The 23,830-nt window shown below is 35.0% G+C and overlaps 1 protein-coding gene across 3 annotated transcripts in view; it reads left to right on the top strand.

Annotated features, from left to right (window-relative positions):
- Positions 1-23,830, top strand: part of LOC128785029 (regulating synaptic membrane exocytosis protein 1-like) — a 160,186-nt gene that overhangs the window by 74,192 nt on the left and 62,164 nt on the right. Inside the window, exons 22-25 of one of the 3 annotated variants that reach the window (XM_053937106.1) lie at positions 264-335; positions 5,297-5,409; positions 10,972-11,001; positions 19,243-19,355. In XM_053937106.1, the coding sequence (XP_053793081.1) occupies positions 264-335; positions 5,297-5,409; positions 10,972-11,001; positions 19,243-19,355 (328 nt within the window). Of the gene's footprint in view, positions 1-263; positions 336-5,034; positions 5,410-10,971; positions 11,002-19,242; positions 19,356-23,830 lie in introns of those variants that run through there. The other 2 variants (XM_053937107.1, XM_053937108.1) reach the window with 2 other exon arrangements.

Below are 23,830 nucleotides of genomic sequence, written 5' to 3'. Positions count from 1 at the left end.
CTAGTTGCTGGCTTAGTCAGGATTAATGTTTTCTTCCCTGGTTTGGTACCTCACAAGCTGCACACCATGAGCCTCAATCAAACCTAATTAATGCAATCTCTCTTAAACCTAGACTTCACCAGCCTGTTTATGATGATAGTTGTCACTTTCTCATCTGTCAATCGTTTCTTTTATTACCTTTATAATACATGAATAAATAATCTTCATATTTCTGTATTCTTTTTCTTCTTTGTTTATTTCTTTTCTGACATGTCATTTCACAGGCAGTCCAGAAAAGTGGAAAGATATAGCAGCCAAAAACAAGCTAGGAAAGGCCCTGCAGCTGAAACAGAAAGGTAGGAGTATTGTTTAATGTGTAAGCATCTCTTATTATCAGTCCAATTCCAGATTTTGGGATATACCTCTAATACAACTTTCTTAGAACATCTGTGACAAAAAGCTTCCTTGCCATAATTTACAGTATTATATATTTTGTATCTGGATTATTGACACTTTGTTGCAGACATGTGGAATTTTTCTGGCATTCTCCATCATTGCAGATAAGCTCAATGACAAAGACTAGATAGTGCTTTTCTGCACTTTAACATTGATTCTTTTTCCTAAAACATCCTTATTTACATTAACTTTGAGGATGAAAAACCGCAATGGATTATATAAATAGATAGAGACAGCTATAACAGATAAATAACTCAAAATGTCACTGATCAAATGAATTTCACTTTAATATATAACAAATTTAAGTTACACATTTAAATTGATAATTTCATAAAATTAATATAAAGACTGGAAGTTTATTAATTGAATTTTTCTGAATTTGTATTGTCATTATATCTTCTATACTTTGATGTTATAGTAGTATGGGGTTACATGTTCAAAATCATAAGAAAAGTAGAAAAGATAGAAAAAATAGAAAAATAGAAAAAATAGAAAAAATAAAGATCTAGAAAAAGTAGAATAGAATATATTAATAGAACCAGAAAGACAGAAACAATAAAGATATAAATGTAGAAAAAATAAAGATATATACTGAATAATAAGTACATCTAGTTAAGTTTTAAACCCTGTATATTGTATGTATTTTAAACCCTGCATATTTAAACTCCCAGTGAGGAGGGAGGAGATCCTGCCTTTGCCAAAAATTGATTTATGGTATTTTGATTCACAGAGGTGGAATATACATCTGTTCACATTGTGAGAGCTTTAAAACTTCCATTAACAACACAGACATCTCTATTTTCAGTGAAAATGCACATTATGTAGCAAAACTTAAGCACTTTTTTTAGTTTTACTGCTTCTAGTCCCAGATAATTGTTCCTGATCCAAAAGCAATGGCTACATTTTCCTTGAGTCAGATGACTCTGTTGTCACAACAACCCAGGTGCTTTTTCAATTTGAGTCAGAGAGATTACTTAAATGATGACTGAAATCCTTGATATGATTGCATCAGGGACTTTTGTGCCATGGAGATTACTAAATCCTTTTATTTTTACCACTGTTTTTTCTGACTTCTGAAAAGTAACTGATGACCAAGGGGTTTGTCTTTTTGTGATTCAGCAATAAACCCAGGGAACAAGAACATAGGGAAACACAAATTGTACTGCTTCTTTTTAAATCTCCTGTTGTAGGCTTCTGTTTCCATAAAATGATTCACTAGCATTAGATGTGAGACAAAAATGTTTCAATAAGTCTGAATTCTGTAGTTTGGTTCATCCATCATAGATGCAATATTCCACTAGTGCCAGAAAGTTTTGATAATAGGACAGGCAATGAATTTTCCTGTCAAATATAACTTGAGACTATTTCTTCTTCAAATATTCATTTTTCTCTTACAATTGGGCTTTGTTTTGCTATTTGCAAATCCTGTCTACTATTAGTTAAGCAGATTATTAGAATAGCCTGTTAGCATGCTGTCAGCTTCTCTATAAGGCATTTCAACATGCTATGTAAGATTAATTTTTCCGTGTAGTGTGATAGCTTAGGAAATGTATATAAAAGAGAGAAAAACAGCCTTTTGAAGATAGTTTTTAAAGCCTAGAAGTTTTCCTAATTCAATGAGATAAGCCTTCTAGATAGGATTCAGTAAACTGTTCTGAAGGAGTAAAATTGATTACACAAAAATAATTTTCTGTTCTTGTATGAATGAGCAAAAATTTGTCCATCCCAATTCTAAAATGTTTTCTTTCAGCCTTAACCCTAGAATTACCAGGGTTGGGGATGAAATGACTAAATATATGTAATAAATATGAATTACTGTCATATTTTAGGATGCATACAGTCTTGATCTGTATTTTCTATATTTGGCATAGGACACCATTCCAGGGCTGAGCTGGATTGGTGACCCTCTCTTATTCTGAGTTTTTCTTTATAATTTCTTAGGTAGCAGCATGCTACTGGGGCGTGTCTGAGGCAGTCTGAAGTGAAAGGAATTTGAGTTTTCTTGTGTACTGGCAGAGCTGGAACCTGTGGCATTCTCCTGTAGGCCACTGCCAGCTGAATTAATAGGTTTGCTGCTTGCAGTGTCTCCTTCCTCTGTGCAGAACCAGGAGATACACATGTACATGCTCTTTGCAGTCTCACTGCTCACCAGGTAGCATTTTTTTCCCAAATTCCTCTTCTCTCTCTTCTTCTTATCTCACATCTCTCTCATCTTCCCCTAGCTTTTGTCTTCCATACTTGTTCCATGTTCCTTTTTGTCTCAATCTTTTATTCAGCCATTTGCAGGCTTCTTCCTGCAAGCAGCAGATCTTTCTCCTAGGGCAGCAAGTCCTTAGTGCCATGCTAGTTATTCTTCAATTGCCTTTTGTCTCTCTTTTTATTTGCACCCCAAGAGGCAAATATTAATCTCATTGTAATACCCCAGCTAATGCAAACCTTAAGCCTGATTTGTCTTCATTTGAGTTAAGCAGATCCTCTATCTTTTTCTTGGAAAGGGGGCATGTCTGTAAAAAGAGTATTACTGGAGAAGGAGATAAGTTTCTGGGTTGCAGGTTAAGTCCTGTCCAGTTCTGTAATGGCAGGACAGACTTCCCGTGTTTCACTGGGCTCTCAGCTAAATTCCTGGATATGGATATATATATATTTTTTTTGCATAGTAAAAGCAAACAAGAACTTTCTGGCACAGAGTAAGGTCCATATTTACCTTATGGATGTTATGATGTTTAGACATCTGATAGATGCTTAAAACCTGATCATGTGCAATAGTTGGCATGGATTACTTTTGTAGTGATCATGGAGAAACAGAAATTTTTAGAACTCAGGTCATCTTTGTTATTGTAAGCATCTTTCAGAATCAGGAAATTTAGTATGTGCAAGAATATTATGGTTATCACTAGGGCAAGCCAGGAGTTAGGTGAAGAAACGTTAGGATTTAAGAGAGAGAATAGAAGCTCAAGCAACAGAATCGGGTTTTTTTGCATTGTGGCTGGTCTTCCACAGGGACTGTTACTTATGAAATTATTTTGAATCCAAACCTTTTTGTTATCTTTGGTAGGTATCCTTGTGTTATTTCATATATAGGGGCTTTTTTAGGATTATTTCTTAGTGTATGATAGTCATATGAACCAGATAGTTCCTTGGATACCTTGACTGTATCTTGTGGGGAAGTTGTGCCGGGTGTTTGAAGGGAGATTTCATAAGTCAGCAAAAATTTAAAAACAAACAAACAAACAAACAAACAAAAAACAAACAAACAAAAACCCAAAAACAAACAAACAAAAAAAACCAACCCCAACACATCGCCCCACAATGAAACGATGGCACAAGAATTGAAATTTCTGATATAATTTCTGATACAGTAGTTCCATTCACAAAAGACTGCCCTGTTGGAAAGCCAAACAAGAGTAAAAAGGCACAGTTAGAATATTTTGGCACTCTACAAACTTGAAATGCTTCAGGTTATCTTGTAGTGTATGGAGTTATGGAACTAGCAATAATTATGCTCTATTATACTGACATAATCAATCATTTTACTGCATAATATGTTATACTTTCATTAGAGTTCCTTTAGAACTATGTTTCTATTTTAGTACTTACAGGTGCTTAAATAGATTTTCTATTTCAAACTGTAAAGGGAACTAAGGGAATCACAGGTGTGCTTCCATGTTGTCCTTTTTTAGGTCACTAACTGAAATGCAGTTAATATTTTTAATAAAAAGAAAAGGTATGTTTTAGAAACAGAAATGCTTTTGTGGTAAACCCAGGTATTCATAGCCTCCTCTGTGCTAGTCCTTTTGTTGCATGTGCTGTTACCTTGTGTTTGCTGTGTTTCCACAGCAAACTCTGATCTTACAGGCTAAGAGGAAGTCAGTTGATCTACCTAGTGAAAGCCAACAGTTTTTTGAACTTGTACAAATGTGCTGCTTTAAATTACAATGATCTCTTTGCAGCTGGATAAACAGTGCTTATGCACTATAGTGAGTGTGACATTACTGTAACTGGCAAGGGCATTTCATAGTAAGCTGTCCTCAGCCATCTGCTTCTTCTCACCTTTCTTTTACTTTCTTAAACCTTTTCCCTATAGTTATTATAGGGGCCCGTACTTATTTGAAATGTTAGGGTTCCAAAGGTATTTGATGTGTTACACTCATATCTGTGAATAAGACATCAAGTAGCCAGAATGTTCTGAAACAGTGCTGGCTGGAATTCAGCCATAGTGATTTAGGATATTTACTTAGATAGTAGCAATGTCTTGTGCATATTTTGCGCACACACCCTCCCTTCCCCCATCCCAATACAAAGGTTGAAGGTCTTTTTCCTTCTTTGTGTTCTGAGGAAAAAACACATTCTGTCCTTTGGAAATACATACTTGCTGTCCAGTGTTCTTGTGCAATTATTGCATCAGCATAAAGGGAATGCTAAATTTAATAAAACATAAAAGTGGCATTTCATATTGCCCTTTTACCAATGCAGGAGAATGTATATAAATTCTGAGTAATAATCATAAGTGGTTCTTAGAAAACTGCTTTTCATTCACTGGTTTTTCAATATTACTTCATTAAAAAAAAAAAACAAAATGTCAAAAAGCACAAACAAACCCACAAATAAATAAATAAATTAAACAAACAAAAAACCAAAAGGAAATAATTTTTCTATAGCTGAAGGTAGTTAGAGAAATTAAATGTAAGACCTTTTAAGTTGACTAGGTATCTAGACCTGAGTATGTGCATATGGTATAGACCAAATGCAAACATTTTCAAACCCATCTTCAGTACCTGCAACTTAATTAGTGTTTAAAAATCAGAACATAAAATGTCTCTTCATTTGCCTTATTTTGCTTTTATCTCAATTTCATTTGCAGAACACATCAGCAAGGAAGTCCCACACAGTCTCCTCCTGCAGACACCTCCTTCAGCAGTCGTAGGGGAAGACAGCTACCACAAGTTCCAGTAAGAAGTGGCAGTATAGAGCAAGGTATCAAATAATGAGCTTGTGATAGCTCAAACTCTTTGATTTCTTACCTTTCTTTACTTTAAGTCTTCTTGCATAACTAGATGTCCAATGCTATGATTCTACCAGTAAAGAAATAGAAGAGAATGAAAGTGTCTTTGTAGTTTGGGAAATCCAGTGAAGTTTGACTGGTGGTTTATTACATGTGGTTTAATTGTCTTACTTTTCTAGTACCCTTTCATGTTTAAAGTTTCTACTAGAGTCATGGTAATTTCCAACATGTCTGGTATGTTATCAGAAAAAAAAAAAAAAAAAAAAAAAAACAACACCAAAAAAAAAAAAAAAACCACACACACAAAAAAAAAAAACAGGGGCAAGGATTTTGACAATCTTACTCATTTCTTATTTTGTGGTTTTTATTTATTGTTGTGCATTATTAACGCAGATTAATAATAAATGTCACAGATCTGTTTTTCTTCTGGAGTTCATAGTTCAGTGAATAAAGAAAACAATTACCATTATCATGGGAAATGTGAGAGCACAGGTCACTTTCTTGCTTAAGAATGAACTGATCAGGCAAAGAGTGTGCTGCTTTTTTCTGAAAAAGACAATGCAGACCTGATGATTACGGAGGATGTTTCTTACATACTAAGATCAAATAAGGATGTACATTGCTGTTTCATTTTCTTGCAACATACTACACACAGAGAAAGAAAGAGCTGTTATGGTAAAATGAAGTGGCACAATGGATGATACTTGTACATTCATGTTTTCTTCTGTGTTTAAAAAATCCTGTCTCATTGACTACAAGCAACAACTGAGATTGCCACATACTACAAGGTTTTCTTTGTGGAAATTAAAGAAATGCTTGTAATGGTGGAATATTGTAGTGCATTGCAGAACTGTTAGCAGATCACATTCTTGAACAGATAAAGTTGCTGACCATGACCACCTTATCATAATAGATTACCAGTTAGGTTTTCTTGTATGATGGCTTGCATTAATCTGCAATCAGTTTGCATTAATGTTAAGGCTTTGAGCTGTGATGGCGTACAAACCCCTCAATTAGCACATATAAAATGTACTCTTGTTTGATAAATGTGTTTATTTTGAATGACTAATATATTGATATAAGTGGCTTTTATTAACTTTAAACATTCTATTCTGGTTCTCTTGTTTTGTAGTGACTCTAGTACTGTCTGAATTTAGTTACAAACTACATTCAGAGTTTCTACTTCTGCATATTAGCAAGTTGGGAGCTTTATAGGGAAATGTAATAAGTAATGAATTTCAACTTTCTTCCATATTTCCACTTCAATTTCAGAACTTGGTACAATATATAATGATGAATTAGCTTTTAATTTAATTTTAATTTGGCTTTATTTACATATTCATATATCATCTTTCTGCTGGTGTTGGTAACTGGTGTGTGAGAGTAAAATACCAGTTTATGTTTTGTTGAAGGCGTTGGAAATGAATGTAGAACTTACTGTGAAAATGAGTAGAAATGGGACGCGTACAGAAGAGGAAAGAAAAAATGAAAGTTGAGCAGAAGGCCAAAGATACTCTAGGTTTATAATGCTGTTGATACCGTGAACACTTGTAAAGTAATGCTGTTTCAGTGAACTCCTGTTTACACTTGTGCTGAATGTGCTTGCGCCTTCCACATAAAATGTGCAGGTGAGATGCGCCGTGGTTGGTTTGTTGTTACACATCGTGCCGCCCGTCGCTGGGGCTGTTTTACAGCACATGGAGCCAGTGGTTAAAGAGATTTCCTTCTCTACACGGTGCTTTGGTTTCATCTGCATGACTGACCTTGCTTTTGAAAGGGAACTCTTCTTGCTTTACCCATGTTTAATGCTCTGCTCAGGCTCAGAACATATTTGCAGAGGAGTACTAAATTGCATACATTTTATAGTATGTGTTTAAAAAATTTTATAGTACGTGTCAGTATCTGTTGAAGTACATATGCTGGTATGTCTAAATTAATACTACTGTTAAAAATTAAATTCACTAAGGCCTTAAGACCACAGTACTTGCTCTGATTTACAGCACCAGATTTTAATATTAGTTTCACCTCTATAATCCCTGTCAAATGAGTACCAGGGTCAAATGTAGTGACCAGAAGTGACCTGAACTTAATGTAGTATGAACCCAAAACATATTGAGTTCTGTAAAAGATTTACATTAACTGTGCTTGGGAACTACAGTGTGTCTTTAATGGTATAAATTCACAGTCACCATAGATACAGGTGATGTCAAAATCTAGTGCAATATATCCAAATGTATTGGAAATACTTCAAAATGCATTTTCTTCCTATATTTTGATGGTCATCTTGAAGTCAAGCGTTTTGAGGAAAACCTGTGTGATATGCCATAAAGTATCTTTTTTATAGTAAAGTACTTTACGTTCCATAAGAATCCTGTTGTTTTATGAGGGTCAAATACTAATCTAAATGTATACATCTATGAATCTAAATATATACATATATGCATTTAAGTCTGTTACACAAGGCATAGTGATTGCTGCAAAAAAATTGCATATTTGTATATCAAGAATGGGCTTCTTATTTGCTCTCTTGCACATTCAGAAGACACAGAAGAATCCAGTGAAGTAATTTTATTACTCTTTAAAGTCCTCATTATGGAACAAATGAAATTTAATGAGCAAGAGACTGGTAGCAGTTTTCATGTGGAGAAACAGAGTGATATTTTTAGTATTAATCTTTAGCTATCAAGACTTGGCTGACGTTGTGTTTCAGACATTCCATTTTGTTGTCAAGTTTAGAACTAAACAAAATCTTGTTTCCTTGTCTCTACCAAATGATGTTGTCTTAGTTACTACTCTGGTTGGCAGTCTGCAGATCATAAAAATTCTACTTACAAGAAAACAAGGCAGTTTTACAAAGTCCTGAATAATACTCATAACTTCTTAAAAAAAACCCCAAAAACTCACAGAAGTAATTGTTACAGAGAAGATGAAAGTAATGATCTGTATTCCGTTATAGAAACAGAGTTGATCAGGACACTATTGATCAGGAATGGAGATCAATACTTTAAATGTAGCGGAAAAGGTCAAGTTTAAGGACTAAAACCTTTGAACAGTGTTACCATTCACACTGGCAAGAAAAAATGTGAAAAAATAACAGGTTTCTTGGTGATTTTGTTCTGAAGGGTAAAGCAACTTTGTGTAGCTTTAGAGTGGAAGAGAGGCATAGTTATTTTCACTTGAGACAATACAAACTAAATAATAGCAACTTGAGGGCGTACAGACTTTAAAAAGTGGTTGCAGTTAAGATTGTAGGCTTCTGTAGTTTTTGGGCAATGGGATTTTTATTTTTATTTTTATTTTTATTTTTATTTTTATTTTTATTTTTATTTTTATTTTTATTATGGTCATATTCAAGGAAGACATAGTTGTATTTCTTTCCACTGCAACCCTGTCAGCAGTATTTCTTAGAATGCAAGATTGGGATGTTGTTGTGTTGAAAAGTCCTGAGATGTTTCAATACTGAAAATTATTCCTGTATAGGTGTGTCTATGTGTGTTTTCAAGACATCACAATTTAATAGTAATTTCTCTAACTTATGCTACTAAAAAAGTGGTTTTGAATTTTCTTGTATTAATGAATGATTTTATGAAAGGACATAACCCTATGAAGATGTTTTGGCTCAGTGACTAAAGCAGTGAAATTCTAAGCCATGGTAAGGACAATGGTGTATTCTAAATATGTCATTCTGTGCTGGGTTGTAAGAGATTTGCATCACTGTTTTTGTATTTGCATCATGTTTGAGTGGAACTGTGCAATTGTTAAGAGGGATGGGGATTCTTCATTGACTTTGCTTTTTAGCTGTTTCTATAACAACTTTGTGATGTAGTTGCATGGTTTTTAAATTATACTTCTGTATAAAGGATACATCTCTGATCTTTACTCAGTCCGTCATCTGTCATTGTAGCTATTGAACATCACAGGAATTCTTGCTTGAATAAGATTGGAGGGTGGTTTTCTACACTTTTGTATAATGGTTGATCATTGTATTGATCAAGGAAGTGAATATTCCAGCAGATAGTAGGGTTTATATTATTACTCTAGCAAGTAAATAACAAAAGAAAATAGCACTGTTGAAATTTATGAGCCAGCAATGTAAATCTACAATGGTTGCAGTTTAGCATCAATCTTTCAGGGCTAATTCAAGCAAAACAGGTCTTACTCCCTCTATCTGCCTCTATTTGAGTCTTCACAACATTGTTTCTTTTTCATAGCTTTGACAATGTAGTTTCCTATTTCAGAAGTCACATAATGAGAGTAAAGTTTGTGATAATAGCAATCTGTTTCCATGTAAAGAGCATCTGTAAACCTGACTGGAGCAGTGTGGTTGTGTGTGTTTCCAGCAGCATCTGGTTGCAGCAGTAGAGCTCACGTGGTGACACCGAGCAAAGCAAACGTGCATCCAGCATTAGGTGTTGCTGTACCTTAGCTCATGTTGGAAAAAGCTTTGTACAGCACTTGTATGGAAGGTGAAGTGCATGTGTGTGTGTGCTGCTGCTGTTACATGAGGGAAAACTACATGAAGACACTGCTGGGACTGAATGGGGATTACATGTATAAAGTTCATGTGTGTGATATTTGTACAATGTTGATGTTGCAGGGAACAAAGTATTTTGATGTCCAGTATTTTTTCTTTTAAAAATAAGAATCAGAATTTCTTACAGAAAATCAGTGTGTTGTCAAATAATACATTGAGTTGCAAGTATCTTTTTATATTTAACCCATTTAAGATCCCAAAAGAAAAAGAAGTGCTAGTGAAAACAGTTCTGTGGTTGTATAGTTGATCATTTAAAGGCCATTGCAGTGAGAGTATGGTTGTGGTAATGGTAAAAGATCAAACCTTTTCAGTCAAAAATTTTTTTCAAATCTATCAGTATAAAAATTGAGTGGCAGAAGAAAAAGTCCTTTCAGTTTTAGATTTCAGCCTATCAATGTTGTTTGTTTTGTCTCCATATTTCTGGTTTTATTTTTAAATTATTAGGTGGCACTGCATATTTTGAGGCAGCTTGTGGAGTCTTTACTCATGCTGGAGAGTATTTTTCTTAGCACTGCTAACTTTCACAAATGAGTTCAAGCCTCATAAGCTTTTATGTTTTCCTTAAAAATTGATTTTTAATACTCTGGTGGTTATTGAGTATTATCAATTTCAGTTAATAGAAAATAAATTTGTAACACTTACTATTGCAGAAGAGGCTTCAAATAGTGCTGTGTAGTTCAGAAATAAGAGTGATATTTAAAACAAGATTTTTATGTCACTCATAAATTTGGGTATGATGATGCTTCTCTAGCAGAATACTTAAAGACTCCACAATCTGGTTCGCTGTAACATCACTGTTCCGGTTAATTTTAAAGAAAAAGTCATAGGCTTTATTATTTGTCATTGTTTATCACTTTAATTTTCTACATTACTTTTACATATGCTGGAGTACTGCCTACTGTACATGCCATTGTCACATGTAACACATTTCTTTATCTAACTTTAAATTTGCTGATTTCTTTTTCTGTTTCCATCATTCCGTGCATTTAATTCATTGAAGAGCAAGAGAATTTTAACTCTCCCACAAAAGGTAAATATTTATGTAATTTTTTACAAATTTTTGACAACTGTTGATACTGGGTTTTCCTTCATTATATTCCATGTCAGTGTACAGGTTTTAGTTAACAGTGTTAACATACAAAAAGGCTGTTTCTCAAATATCTCTATTCTATCTGATGCCCCTCTTTAGAATCTGACAGCAATTTCTCTCATGATTTCTCACGCTGCTATTGAAATGCAATATACTGGATTTAACAGAGGTAATAATGATATTTTACATGGCTCAGAAGGTGCTTGATTGAGTTAATGTTCAGACAAAGACTTAAGATTTTCCTAAACTGTTTTTGAGTTCTGCACAGCACATGCTTCTAGTGATGCAGCCATGGTCCTTGGCAGCTGTGATGGATGTTTCCTAGGTGTGGGCTTAGGAATAGTTAAAGGTGGTGATGGTCAGAAACTATTTTTTGTATGCAGAGACATTCTGAAGAATGAGCTGTGTTCTATTTGCATGTCATTCCCATGTCAGAAAGTTAGTCCTGTTGTACGGGAGCTTTTAGGGGCAGACATACAATGCTCACCTCCTATGAATTTATGCCTGTGCTGACACTGGAGAATCAGTGAGCTCAAACAACAGGTATCTAAAGCTGTCCCACAAAATGAAAACTGTAGTCTGTTATGTCTCTGTCTAAGCCATATTGCAGAAAAGTCCTATTTTTTTTTGCTTTTATCTGAAAGTAGAAAATACTTCAAAATCCAAATGAAGCTTGTAGAGAAAAAAAAAAAATTAAAAATTTACCCACCCTTTTAATGTTAAAATCAAAATACTATGCTGCAAAAATATTACTAGCACTGATTAACCTTTTCTAACCTTTATTCCTGAGTCCTGCTCATCTTGGGAAATTCTGGTCTGAATACAGGCTTGGGTGGGTCACAAACTGTGAGTTGAACTTGAATCAAAGTATTTCCTGCAACTCCTTTACTTTCTGAAGGGATGAAAGCTTAGGTAAAAATAGAGCAACTTTTCCACTAGGTCTGAACTCCAACACCCATGTCAAACAAGTATGTTTTCATGATAATGTTAAAAAGAGATTAAAAAGAAATATGTAACTTAGGTTTTAGCAATTATATGTTATTTTTGCAGTGTTTAGAATATAGTATGAAATGTCTTAAGAAAGTGCTAAGAGTGATTAATTTTACAAATTATTTCTGTCTCAGTATTTATATTTCTCTCAAACAGGACAGTACAAATCAATCTTACCTGTTTGTTGATTATGCCTGTGTCAAGATTTGGGCTGCAGTGGATATATTTTTGTTTAAAACAATGGACTTTATGCAGACAAACTAGACTGTCTCTAACAGGTTTGTAAAAGAGTTTGTTCCCACGAGATTTGGATGGATCTGGCTCAATATCTGGGCATGTGTAGAAGGTGGTGGGATATTTACATGCACAGATTCCTCTGGCTCAAGGGACCTGATGGCAGATGAAACCCAGGGGCTCAAAAGAACTGAGCAAAAGAGCAGCCAGAAGAGTGAAGTGTCAGCAGATCTGGCTTAATTTGAACTGATTTACACTAGTAGCCCACTGTAACTTCTTAGAAGAGGTAAAAAGAATAGACAGTAGGCGAATTAGAGATGAGGATGGGAGAGTTACAGGATATTTTGTAAAAGAAGACATAAGTGTGAGGGAGAGCATATACTAAGAAGTGGACAACACTGACCATATGAGTCTGCAACAAAGCAAACATCTGTTCCATGTAATCAATGGAAAAGGTTGCAATAAAGTCTTTAGCAGATTATGAAAATGCTGACTTTTTTGCTGCCAAAATCAGTGGTTTGGGTTTTTTGGTTGTTGTTGTTTTTGTTTGGTTGTTTTTTTTTTTTTTTTTTTTTTTTTTTTAATTTTAAGCGGTCTGTGTTTGTTTTCTTGCTGTTTCCTTTTACATAGAAGCTTCTCTGTGGATCACCCCTGAAGCTCTTTGAGAAAGAACTGAATGTTGCATCATCCAGTTCAGGTTTCTATATCTTCCTTCTGGAGCGAGTTGTTAATCTCAAGATGGCCACCATGCCTCTGTGTGTACTGAGAGATCCAAGCTCATCTCCCAGCTTGCAAATCTGACTATGTGCCTTGGCCATGCCTTAATTATCACTGGGAGGAGGTCTAGAGAACTATCAGCTCCCATGGAAAGGAAATCCATGCACACAAGCTTGAAATAGCTACAGCAGGTTTTGGTGAGGCAGAGCAGGGTTCAGAGCCATCTCCCTTACTAGATGCATGTTGCCATTAATTTTTGAAGTTGTTTATTCAAAGAAGTCATAGCAGGTTCCTCATCTTGGCAACAAATTGATTTTTCAGTGTTACTTACCTTATATTTCAGAACATTTATCTGCTTGTGATTTTGTGTGCTTTTTAATTTTCGTGGTAGATTTTGCCGTGTAATTTTAAAGACATGAAACCTATTGGAAGGATAATTTATGTGTGCATACTGCAAAACTCGTCCTGAAGGATCAACAGAAATAAACTAGAGACTCTGTATTATTTCTGAAATGGATCATCCTGGTCCAACACCAGCATGACTTTTCTGTGCCACACAGCCATTTCTGCACTAGAGGATTCTCCCATCCAAATCTCATTGTTGCTTTATTTCCTTGACTTTATTATGGACATAAGTTCTGCCTTATTTCTTCCTCAGCTACCACTTTTCAAACCAATTTTTTTTTAATTTTTCATATATAATTCCTCAAATCAGATAGTTTTTCCCCCCTGATTCCCATTCACAGAGCATCTAAGTTGCTCAGACAGATTATTTTCCTAGCTTTTGCTGTGTAGAAAGTCTGTGTATATGCTTCTAGATGGCAGTACAGCTGTAGCTGTTTGTCACTGTCCAATCTTTCTTCTTAATATGAAGAATGAAGTTGAAGAATAGGTCAGACCTCTCTTGTCTTCTGGAATAAGTGCAGTTCTCTGTTCCCTTGCCTGAACCTGTTGGGTTTGGCCCAGAAGCATTGTTATTATGAGATAAGTTTATGAGATAAATTTTAACTTCAACTTACTTTTCAGTACTTTATTATGTAAGAAATCTTTGTGTCATTTTAGACTTCTAGACCTTTTCTCTTAAAGTTCGCATCATAAAGGATGTATGTGTGCTATATTCTGGAGTTACAGCTATCTGAAATCTTGATGCCAATTTCTTCCTGTTATATAGCTTACTCTGACATTTAATAGTGCAGGTAAGACTTGGAGGCTTTCCAAGTCATACTGTTTGCCTGCACCTCCTCTTTCTGTCTTGACCATCTTGAACAGGAATATGAAGTGCCTCAAGAGAAGAGTATGCATTTGTTGCAGACTTCATCATTACTGAAAATGGTATGGCCAGTGCTAAGACATCCATAGGTTTTCTACCTTCTAGAAAAGCACAGTACAGTTACTGGTTTGAATCACAGACCATGTAATGTCACCAGTCATTCTGGCATTAAGCCCATACTTGGCTTTGAGCAAGAATGTCCTTTTAGAAAGGTGTTTTCACTAATGAATGCAAGGGATGGAAATTTGTTCCTGGGCTTAATCACCTGACTTTTTAAACCTCTATCTTATTGCTTATCTGATTTACCTACCCTTTTTTGAAATGTATGAAGGCATTCTTATTAGATGTTATTTATTGACAAAATACACTGTTTTCCAAAATTTTCAGAGTGTAGCAATATGAAAGAGGTGGATATATAAAGAGTTAGAGCTCAGGAATAAAAAAAATTGAACTAGAGAGGCAGTAACAGCATTTTTGCTGTTTCTTGCTAGTTCATTATTGCTGCCTGTGATACAATCCTTATTTAAGTGATCCCACATAAGTTCTATACATGATGCTGTTAGCCTAATAGATGGGTGTTTAAGGCATCATGTCATTTGGGAATTTTGCATCTAGCATGGAGTTTAGGCCCCCTCTTAAACCTTAAAGGGAGAAGTTTAGACCTTAAAATTACTTCTGTTTCTTTTGCACTGGCCACTACTATTAGTTCTGCTTTTGTAGCTCCCAATGACTTTCACAGGTTTGATCTGTTGTTGATACTAATGCAAGTTTAATTTCTTTTAAAGTCATATGTCTTGAATTGTTAGATTCATATTCTCTGGATAACAGAAATATGCCATATGACACATTCTGTCTAGAAAAGTTTTATTAAAGAAAAAAAGGAAAACTTTATCTGCCATATTAGTGTAGTACATTGATTATTATGTTATTTTGTACATAATTGAAAAGGTAGCATATATTCTGAACATTTAGGATCCTAGCCAGTTCTAACTTCTCCCTCAGTTAAACATCATTTAGGGGTTGAAACATGCCCATAGTAGTTTTCTGTGGCACCAGATGTAACTCTATATATCTTAATGTAATAGTCATATATTAAAAGGAATGTGACTAGCACATAAAATCTTAGTAAACAGGTAAAGTCTTAGAAAAATTAAGTGGCTATCTCCTTTAAGAAAAAACAACTGTTGGTCTGTCCTAATTTTGTTTGAGGGTAGGCAGGCTGAAAATATGATCTGTAGCTATTTTCTTTAGTTTATTCCATGCCTCTTTCAAGTAGTGTCCAACAGAATTGCATATTTTAGACTAACCCCAGTTTTATTGCTGAGTATGATGCTATACAGTATGGAATGGTCCCTCTGGTCAGTTGGGGTCTCCTGTCCCACCTTTTTCTTCTCACAGCCTACTTGGGGGCAGGGGGAAGCCAGGACAGGGCAGGGGGCTGCAGCATGAGGAACACAGAAGGCCTTGGTGCTATACAAGCAATGCTCAGAATTACTAAAACACTGGTGTGTTCTCAACACTTAGTCACAACTAGAAGAACAGGCAGCTGAGAAGAAAACTGCCTCCATCCCAGCCAGACCCAGTACACCTGGGATTACAGGAGTCAGATGGGTTTATAAATAGATTAATGGAATTGAAATATAACATTTTGATTCCATTCATATGTCTGTCTTTTCTCTCCTGCATGGCTTGATTGTTTATGTACATCATTGTTGCTAACCTTCACGTGGTTTATTAGTAGTAAGCTTTGGCTATAAAGTTGTGCTTTATTTAAGCAGTCTGATCAATGAGTTCTCTTCTCTCAGTTGCTTTTACACTGATTGATCTCACATCTGAATTATCAGCCCTTGAAGACATGATAGTTACAGCTCTTTGAAGTGTGACTTCTGACACTAGAGAATAACACGTTGACATAACTGATATTGATTGTAATTGTACTACTATTTTGAGACACTAATAGCAAATCTTCATTTTTTAATTCTAGAGCCACTCTAGAGTTGAAAGGTCTTGGGATTACTTTGATCTGTAAATTACTGTGTAGTTCTACCTCTCAAGACCTCCAGGAAAAGCACTCTGTAAATAGTGATGTCCTAAAAGAAAGTAGATCCATATTTTTCTAAGAGACAGGCTAAGTACTTTTTATGTCAAGTTTTTGTTACCTGTGGTAACCAGCCATGTTCCAAGAAAGCAATGTGATCATATGGTGTTGTTACCTATGGTTGTTACAGTTTTGCTAATGTGCTTTTGCTCCCGTGTTAGACTTCTTTTTTGCTTCTTGTGATTAACATGTAAAGGTTTTCCCAAGCCACTAGTCAAGCAGATAAAATTTTCCATCACACAACTGAGCTACATTCAACATATGCTCATATGTGTGTGGTAAATAAAGCTGGAAAGAACACAGTTGGATTTTCTAGAGCAGGTTCATGCAACTGCATGCTTATAAATAGATTCACAGCTAATTGGTACTAAATTACATTGTACTTCATGCACAAAATCAAATTTCTCCATTAGAGAATTCAAATTTACTTCACAGTCCTCATTAATTGTTCTCACATTCTTTTATATATATATATATATATATATAAAGGGAAACCAGAAAATAAGCATGTTAAGCTTAAGGACTTAAACACAACAAAAATCAAGAATTACAGAATTAAGGTTGAATATTTACTCAGTCTTGACTGAAGTAATAACCTCTAAAATAGCATTAAATTACATAATAGGATATTCTTTCCTGAGTATCATAGGCAATACAGGATAACATATCATATATATTATTTAGAATAACATACAGTTGGCAGGTTAAAGGACCTAAAATTCACACAATGAAAGGGTTATGTTTAGAGTAACTCTAATCTGTGCACCATCACATGTAGGGCTAAATTTTTAAAGGGGTCTCATTTTTCCCTCTGATTTCATATCCTCAGTCTATTTCATGCACGTATGATAGGATTAAGATACCCATTTTTTTTACTTCAGTCCCTAATTGATCTATCTTAATCCTTTCATATCTGTCCTTAAAATAAGAGGCCATCTTTAAAAATTTCACCTAAAGTGCTCAATTTTGCCTTCAGATACCTCCATGCAACTTCCATTGAAGTAATTGGAGCTGTGCCTGCATATCTGATGGTGGAACTGGACTCATTGCAATTAAGGTACACCTTTACTGGCATAATTAGTCATCTGGAATAATTGCTGAGCCCAGTGTGACATTCTGCATGTGCAGAATTTGCTAGATTGGACTCTGCAAATGGGAGACTGAAGATAATGCTAACTTTATTCCATGCCTTAGATTTGTAATTTTAGCAGAATTTTAATGTAGTTTGCTGTACCTAATTTTCTTATTTTTAAATAAGAAATGTGGAAGGAATTCACAATGATGCCTTTGTATATATTTTCATACCCAACCAGCACACAGACATTCTGTCATTTCCACGAGCATGTTACAAATGGTATGTGCAGGCACAGTTGTGATTTGTGCAGTAGCTTATAGTTGAAAATATCCAATCCTGAGTGTAGTGCTTTTTTTTTGCTTTTTTTTTTCTGACCTTGTATCTTTGAGCTGGCAAAGCACAGACAAAAAAATAAACCTGTAAATAATGCCAGAGTGTATAACTAACAGCATAAAAGCCACACATGAGAACTTTAGTATCTCTTAATTGAAAATACATAGAGTACTTATCTTCCAGTACTTTAAAACTATCTGGTTTTTGTGATTGCAAGTTGATTACAGGCAGCTTTAATATATAATATAGGTGTCTCTCTCCTGTCACTGATCTGGGGAGGGGCTCTTTGACTCATAAAAGTAGTGGTTTTGTAGAGAGTAATAGAAATCCACAGTTGGCACAAAAGCAGAAGATTTTGTGGAGGTTGCCTCAAAATTAAATTTGTGACACATAAAAAAATTCCAGTTTAAAAGAAGTTTTTCTGAGATGCTATAACCTGTTAAACCACAATGAACAGAGTGAATATTCCTGTAATTTAGAATAGTTGCTGATAAATATTTGGGTCTAGTTCTAGAACTGTTAAAAAGCTACAGTTTTCATGGTATTGATGTTACCTGTATTGCTTTGAATTTAAAATGCTACAAAGTTTAAGAATAGCAGAATACATAGATCCCTCTGAAATTTATTTGCTACCACAAAGGTTAAGTTACTTGGAGGAAGCCTTGACCCAGGGGTGTTTCCAGCACTCTCTCTGTTAGTGCAAGATCGTCTGCCTGTGGCAGGCACAGCCAATATGAATTGCCATAACTTGTTCAAGTTGAAGATGATGATCTTTATAGCACCACAACTCCTTAAAGGTCCAAGACATCTGTTTTTAAAGAAACACTGCCGTATGGAAGTTGAAAACAGAAGAACAAATAATTATTTGAAGTAAAGGTGATCATTACAGAACAAAGTAGTGATTTTAAAGGAGGTCTTGTTAAACCCAAACTACTAGAAAATGACTGTTGTTTTGATATGTCTGGTTGAATGGAGAAATTATTCCTCTCAAATAGTCTTAGCTATGTTTCAAGATAGTAGGAGGAGTTATTACTTTAAAATAAATTTTAATACCTGTTTCATGCATTAATTCTTAGAATGCTACTGTAATATTTTCTACATTTAAAAAACCACATGCTTAGATGATCATGGATTTACGTCCCCTGCATCCAGAATATTTAACAAGTGTATAATTCAGCCTGCCACCTAAATTTTTTGACTCTTTTCATATCTGTTGCACCAGCTTGATTATGTGTAGAAATTGGAATGTCTGCCCATTTTCAGGTAAAGACTCTCGCAACAAAAGTGGTTGATTTCTTGACATTAGTGTTCCTTTGTTCTGTGCTTACACCCTGCTTGTTCTACATGTGTGTACATTTCTTTGTTTTGTTGAAATGGAAATAAGCTAAAATTGTTGCTAAACCATTTGTTTTTCCCGAAACCTTTTCTCTATTTTTAATTGATTTTCATTGTGTGTTTTTGCAGCAAGCTTAGTAGTGGAGGAGCGAACGAGACAGATGAAAATGAAAGTGCGCCGTTATAATCAGACATCAGGGTCTGGTTCTAGCCAAGAACATGAGCATGAGCAATATACCAAGGTAAAGTCAGTAGTCTTGGAATGGTACTTTGGCTTGAAAATTGAAGGCAAAAACTTGTTTATTTAAAATATTATATAACCTTCAAGAACACTGTATTTTAAAGCCTGACAGAAATGTCTTCAAGTAATAGCTTTTTAACATCATTTTTGCCCCCATATGATATGCATTAGAGTTTCTCTTTGACATCAACTAAAATGAATCTGTAAAAAACAAAATGCTTAAAAACTTCAGGAAAGTTTTTCAGAAAGAAAAAGTTCAGGAAAGAAAGATCCTTCAACGGCTGTTAAAAAGAAACTTATCACATCTAGTTTAGGAAGTCCTCAGACTTCCAAGCCCTGGAGTTTGGAAAAGTAGGCCATGAAAGAGTAGGTTGGCCCTTGTTGCTGTCTGATGTGTAGAGAGCTAGACAGAACTAGGTCCAATCCCATGCAGATGTTTTCATATTTGTATAATGGTTTTGCATCCTAATAATGTCAGAGATAAAGTATTTCCTTTCTTGAAGTACCTACTGATTACTTTGATTTCCTTTTCTAATAAAAGCATAAAGAGTTTCTGTGATAATGGAATGTATTGAAATTACATTAACAAAGTTGTGTAGAGGAATATTGTTTTCTTGATAAGGCTAAAATGGCAGCCCATAACTTTTGTAATTTAAACTGTATAGGGTTCTAAGCAAACTGATGAAAATGTCTTGCACATCTGCACTGCTGCTTACAATTCAAGCTGTGAGGAGCTGGGTGCTCCTGGAGATATAGGTCAAAATAATGTATAAGTGAGGTACGCATCTAAAGCAAAATCACAAATTTACTTAGGAATGGTTAAATAGGAAATTTGGCAGATAGCTTTTAATATTTAACAGATTTGAAAGATTGGTTGAAGACCTTGTTGCAGACAACTTAGGAAGAACTTAAATTAACAGTTCTCAAAAGGAAGAGAAACAAGAGAAACAAGGCTTTAGATCCTCAAAGGCCAAATTGTAGGATATCAGTGCTGTTAAAAAAATTCAACAGCTGGGGTGGAAATTTCCAATGAGATCCTCTATCAGAAGCAGGAATTTGTTGCATTAGAACAGCTCATTTGCTACTGGATTTGCTGTTACCTTCAAAAGAAGTCCACTCAGGGCAAGAGGGTGAGATGCAGTGCTTCTCTGTGGTACTTCCCAATCACCTAACAAGGCAGAAAAAAATAGTCAAAATAGAGTTGATAAAATTTTCATTAGAGAGAGGTAACACGCAATCTGAAGACTTTTGCCAGGATGACCAAAGACCTTTGTTCAGAGTCAGAGGCCAGGTTTCTGAGTTACATTATATGTGCTTACAGATAGATTGAAGTTTTTGTATTTTTCATTTTGAAATACAATTTTTGATCCTAACTCTAATATTATATTAATAATACTAATATTATGATAACCATCATTTTGGCCCTCGATATGTTTTTCTTATTTGATCAGTGTAGATCCAATGTATGGTTAAATAGTTGTTAAAAAATATCAACCTGCAATGTTCCAAATTTCTCTTATCCTTAGAACCTTGAGCTTTTTAGGATCTTCTTTCAGTTTTAAATGCATGTGGAAATCAAAATAGAAATCATGATGAGTACTAAATCAAAAGAACACTGAAATTATTCTATTCAGAATTTTGCTTCATTTCACTATGGTGATAGTCATCACTTAAAAAATGTCACCAAAGCAAACCTTATGCTACGGTCTTTCTCTATCCTGTGAAAATGGTGAAAGAATCAAGAAAATAATGGAGACAGATGAAGATTTGGACATTTGAAAATGTAGCATGTTATATCAGCTGTTGTGGTAAAGCTGAGGACTGAGACTTCTCAGAATCAAAGACTGTACCCAATTTCTGCTGCCAAAATTTGTGAAAAGTCTTTGAAAGCTGCAGAAACAAGACTTTACATTTAAAAAAAAAATAAGTGGTATAATAAGCATTCTGGAATTGTGAAAAAGAAATATTAACTGACTATTAAAGAAATAGCAATTGCAAGTAGAGTTTTTCCCTCTTTAACCAAAATGCTTCTTTCTTTCCCAAATAGCAGTGTTTGCCCACTGTTCTAGAAAATAAATATATTTATTAATTATACTGTGCTGAACATTGGGAAAATAGTCCATTCTGCATTTCAGAGCAATCAGCTAACATGATTCTTCCAATATTTTTGCATTTGCAAATTTGCTTGTTTTATTACATACAAAATTCTCTAAACCATTCAAAATTTTTCCTTCAGTATGGGACTGGAACATATTTGCAACAGTTAATTATGCATATACAAAATAATTCCTGAAAGTTAAATAAGTTTTCTTTTATATTGAAACAAGCCTTTTTTAAACAGAGATATTGTAACTGGTCCTTTGCTATTTCCAGTAAATTTCTGATACATTGCAATTTTGGAATTTCTCCCACTCAGTTTCTCAGTTTTCTAGGTTCAGTAAGCAAGCAATAGTTTTCCAAACATGCACTCTGCAGGTTTCCATTTCGAACATCCATTAATGGATTTTGAATAGGTAACTGTCTGCCCTGCAACATTTGTGTACGTCTTCATGGCTGTTCCACTCTGTTTTGAGGCTTTCACAGAGCTCACATCCTTCTTTCCTCACAGTGCAGTGGAAAGACTCCATAATTTTAAAAACCATCAGAGATCTGAGGACTTTTTAAAAGAGTTTAAAGAAGAGCTTTAAACATGTCTGCCTTCTTTCTTATATATTGGTAAGGCTGTAGTGCCTCGTGTGCACATATTTGTGCTGTTTCAGTGCTTGAGAGAATCAAAACATTTGGTGGCATAATTCTGGATTTGCACAGAGGTGAATTACATTGTAACTCAATTAGCCTTTTAATTCAAAATAGAGTAAGTTTTTTTATTCCAGATGCCACACAAAGAACACAAACACCATGCTTGCAGCTGCTCTGGCTTAACATTTTTTTGGAAGTTCTGTTTATTCAAGAGAGTTCCTGATTAGAGCACTGTAGTATGTACTTAAAAAGGATATCACTCTATATTTAGATGCACTACTGACTTAAGACTATATGTGATTGAAAAGCATTTAGCTTAAAAGTGTAATCGTGGCATTTGTTCAGAGGCACTGTGGATTTAACTCAATAGTTACTGTCTTTACTCTTATGTGTTAAAAGTTAATGTCTAAAGCAGGGTCTGGGTAGGATACTTGGGCTAATAGGAGGCTGATTATGTTAAGTTTTACATCATACTGGGTAAGGCATCTAGGGCTGTATATATAGAATGCTTTTGCACATAGATGTGGCATCTTCTTTTGGTCCCCTTCACCCACCTTGAAGAAAAAAATCTTTAATGTATGTCATATTAAGATGGCAGTCACTCCAGTGACTGGCTGGATTTCCTAAAATTTAGTGAGTTCTATTCATTTGATCTGTGGGCTTCACTGCAATTTCTTCATGGTTTGACTTATTTTTACTGTTCCCTGATTGGAAGTTAAGCAGTGTTCATAGGAGTTGGATACAATTGCAGGAAGAGTTCTTTAGAATCACTGGTGCTTAGTGGCCTCTGGACCATGGCATGAGCCGCTCCTAAGACAGAAGCTGGTGGGAGTCAGTGGTGAGTCCTGAACACCCTAAGGTGCTCCCTGCCAACTGCTGGGCTGTGAATGCCATCAGCATTCAGAGGAACCCTATGTGAGCAATCATAAAACTCAAGGTGCTTTGTGCAGGATTCAGTGTTTTCTGACAAAATTCCTCATTAAACTGCCTCAAAAGATAGCTGCGATCTCAAGACTTGTGTAAGTCCCTGGACAAATCTGTGCATCTGGTCTGTATTTCTCTTTCCTCACGTTAATGACCTCATTTTAAACCTGTTTTATTTTCTCATTTCATTTCCTCATTTTAAGCACATAATGAGGTATATATTTGTTAAGGTTAGTCACCTGGGGCTTTTTCTGCAGTCAAAGGACAGCACACTCATTTAATTTTCAAAGCTCTGAATTCCTGTATTCTTTATGGTTTTGGGAGTTAAATCTAGGAATATAAATACTTTCATATTAGAAATACTTTCTAATATGAAAGATAATCCAATTATAATGGACTGTTAAATGACTTCTAAGATGTGTCTTATAATCAGTAAAATTGCTAACATTGTTAGTCATGAAGGAGCTGTAAAATTATTTGTGAAGTGCACTCTTTTGGTTTGTGTCTCTGCTCTTCCCATTGATGTTAACACATCTGCAGTTCACCATACCCCTTTTTTCTCCTTTTGCTGGTGAGGAAGAAGCAACAGCTCCACAGGTGGTAAAGTGAATGGAATAACTGCATTCCAGCTGTTTATAGATGTCAGTTTTTCTAATGCAGGCAAGGAAAGCACAGATATTTTTGGCATTTGAAACTAGCTGCTATTAATGTTTAAAAATCCAGACCTACTCTTTAGTAATTGCTACTGAAGTTGCTGCAAACTTCAGCAACTCTCCTAATGTGATAACTAGTGCACCTTGGAAAAGAAATGTT

Source organism: Vidua chalybeata, chromosome 3, assembly GCF_026979565.1.
Source record: "Vidua chalybeata isolate OUT-0048 chromosome 3, bVidCha1 merged haplotype, whole genome shotgun sequence".
Taxonomy (NCBI): Eukaryota; Metazoa; Chordata; class Aves; order Passeriformes; family Viduidae; genus Vidua; species Vidua chalybeata.
This window is presented reverse-complemented; position numbering and strand designations above follow the sequence as displayed.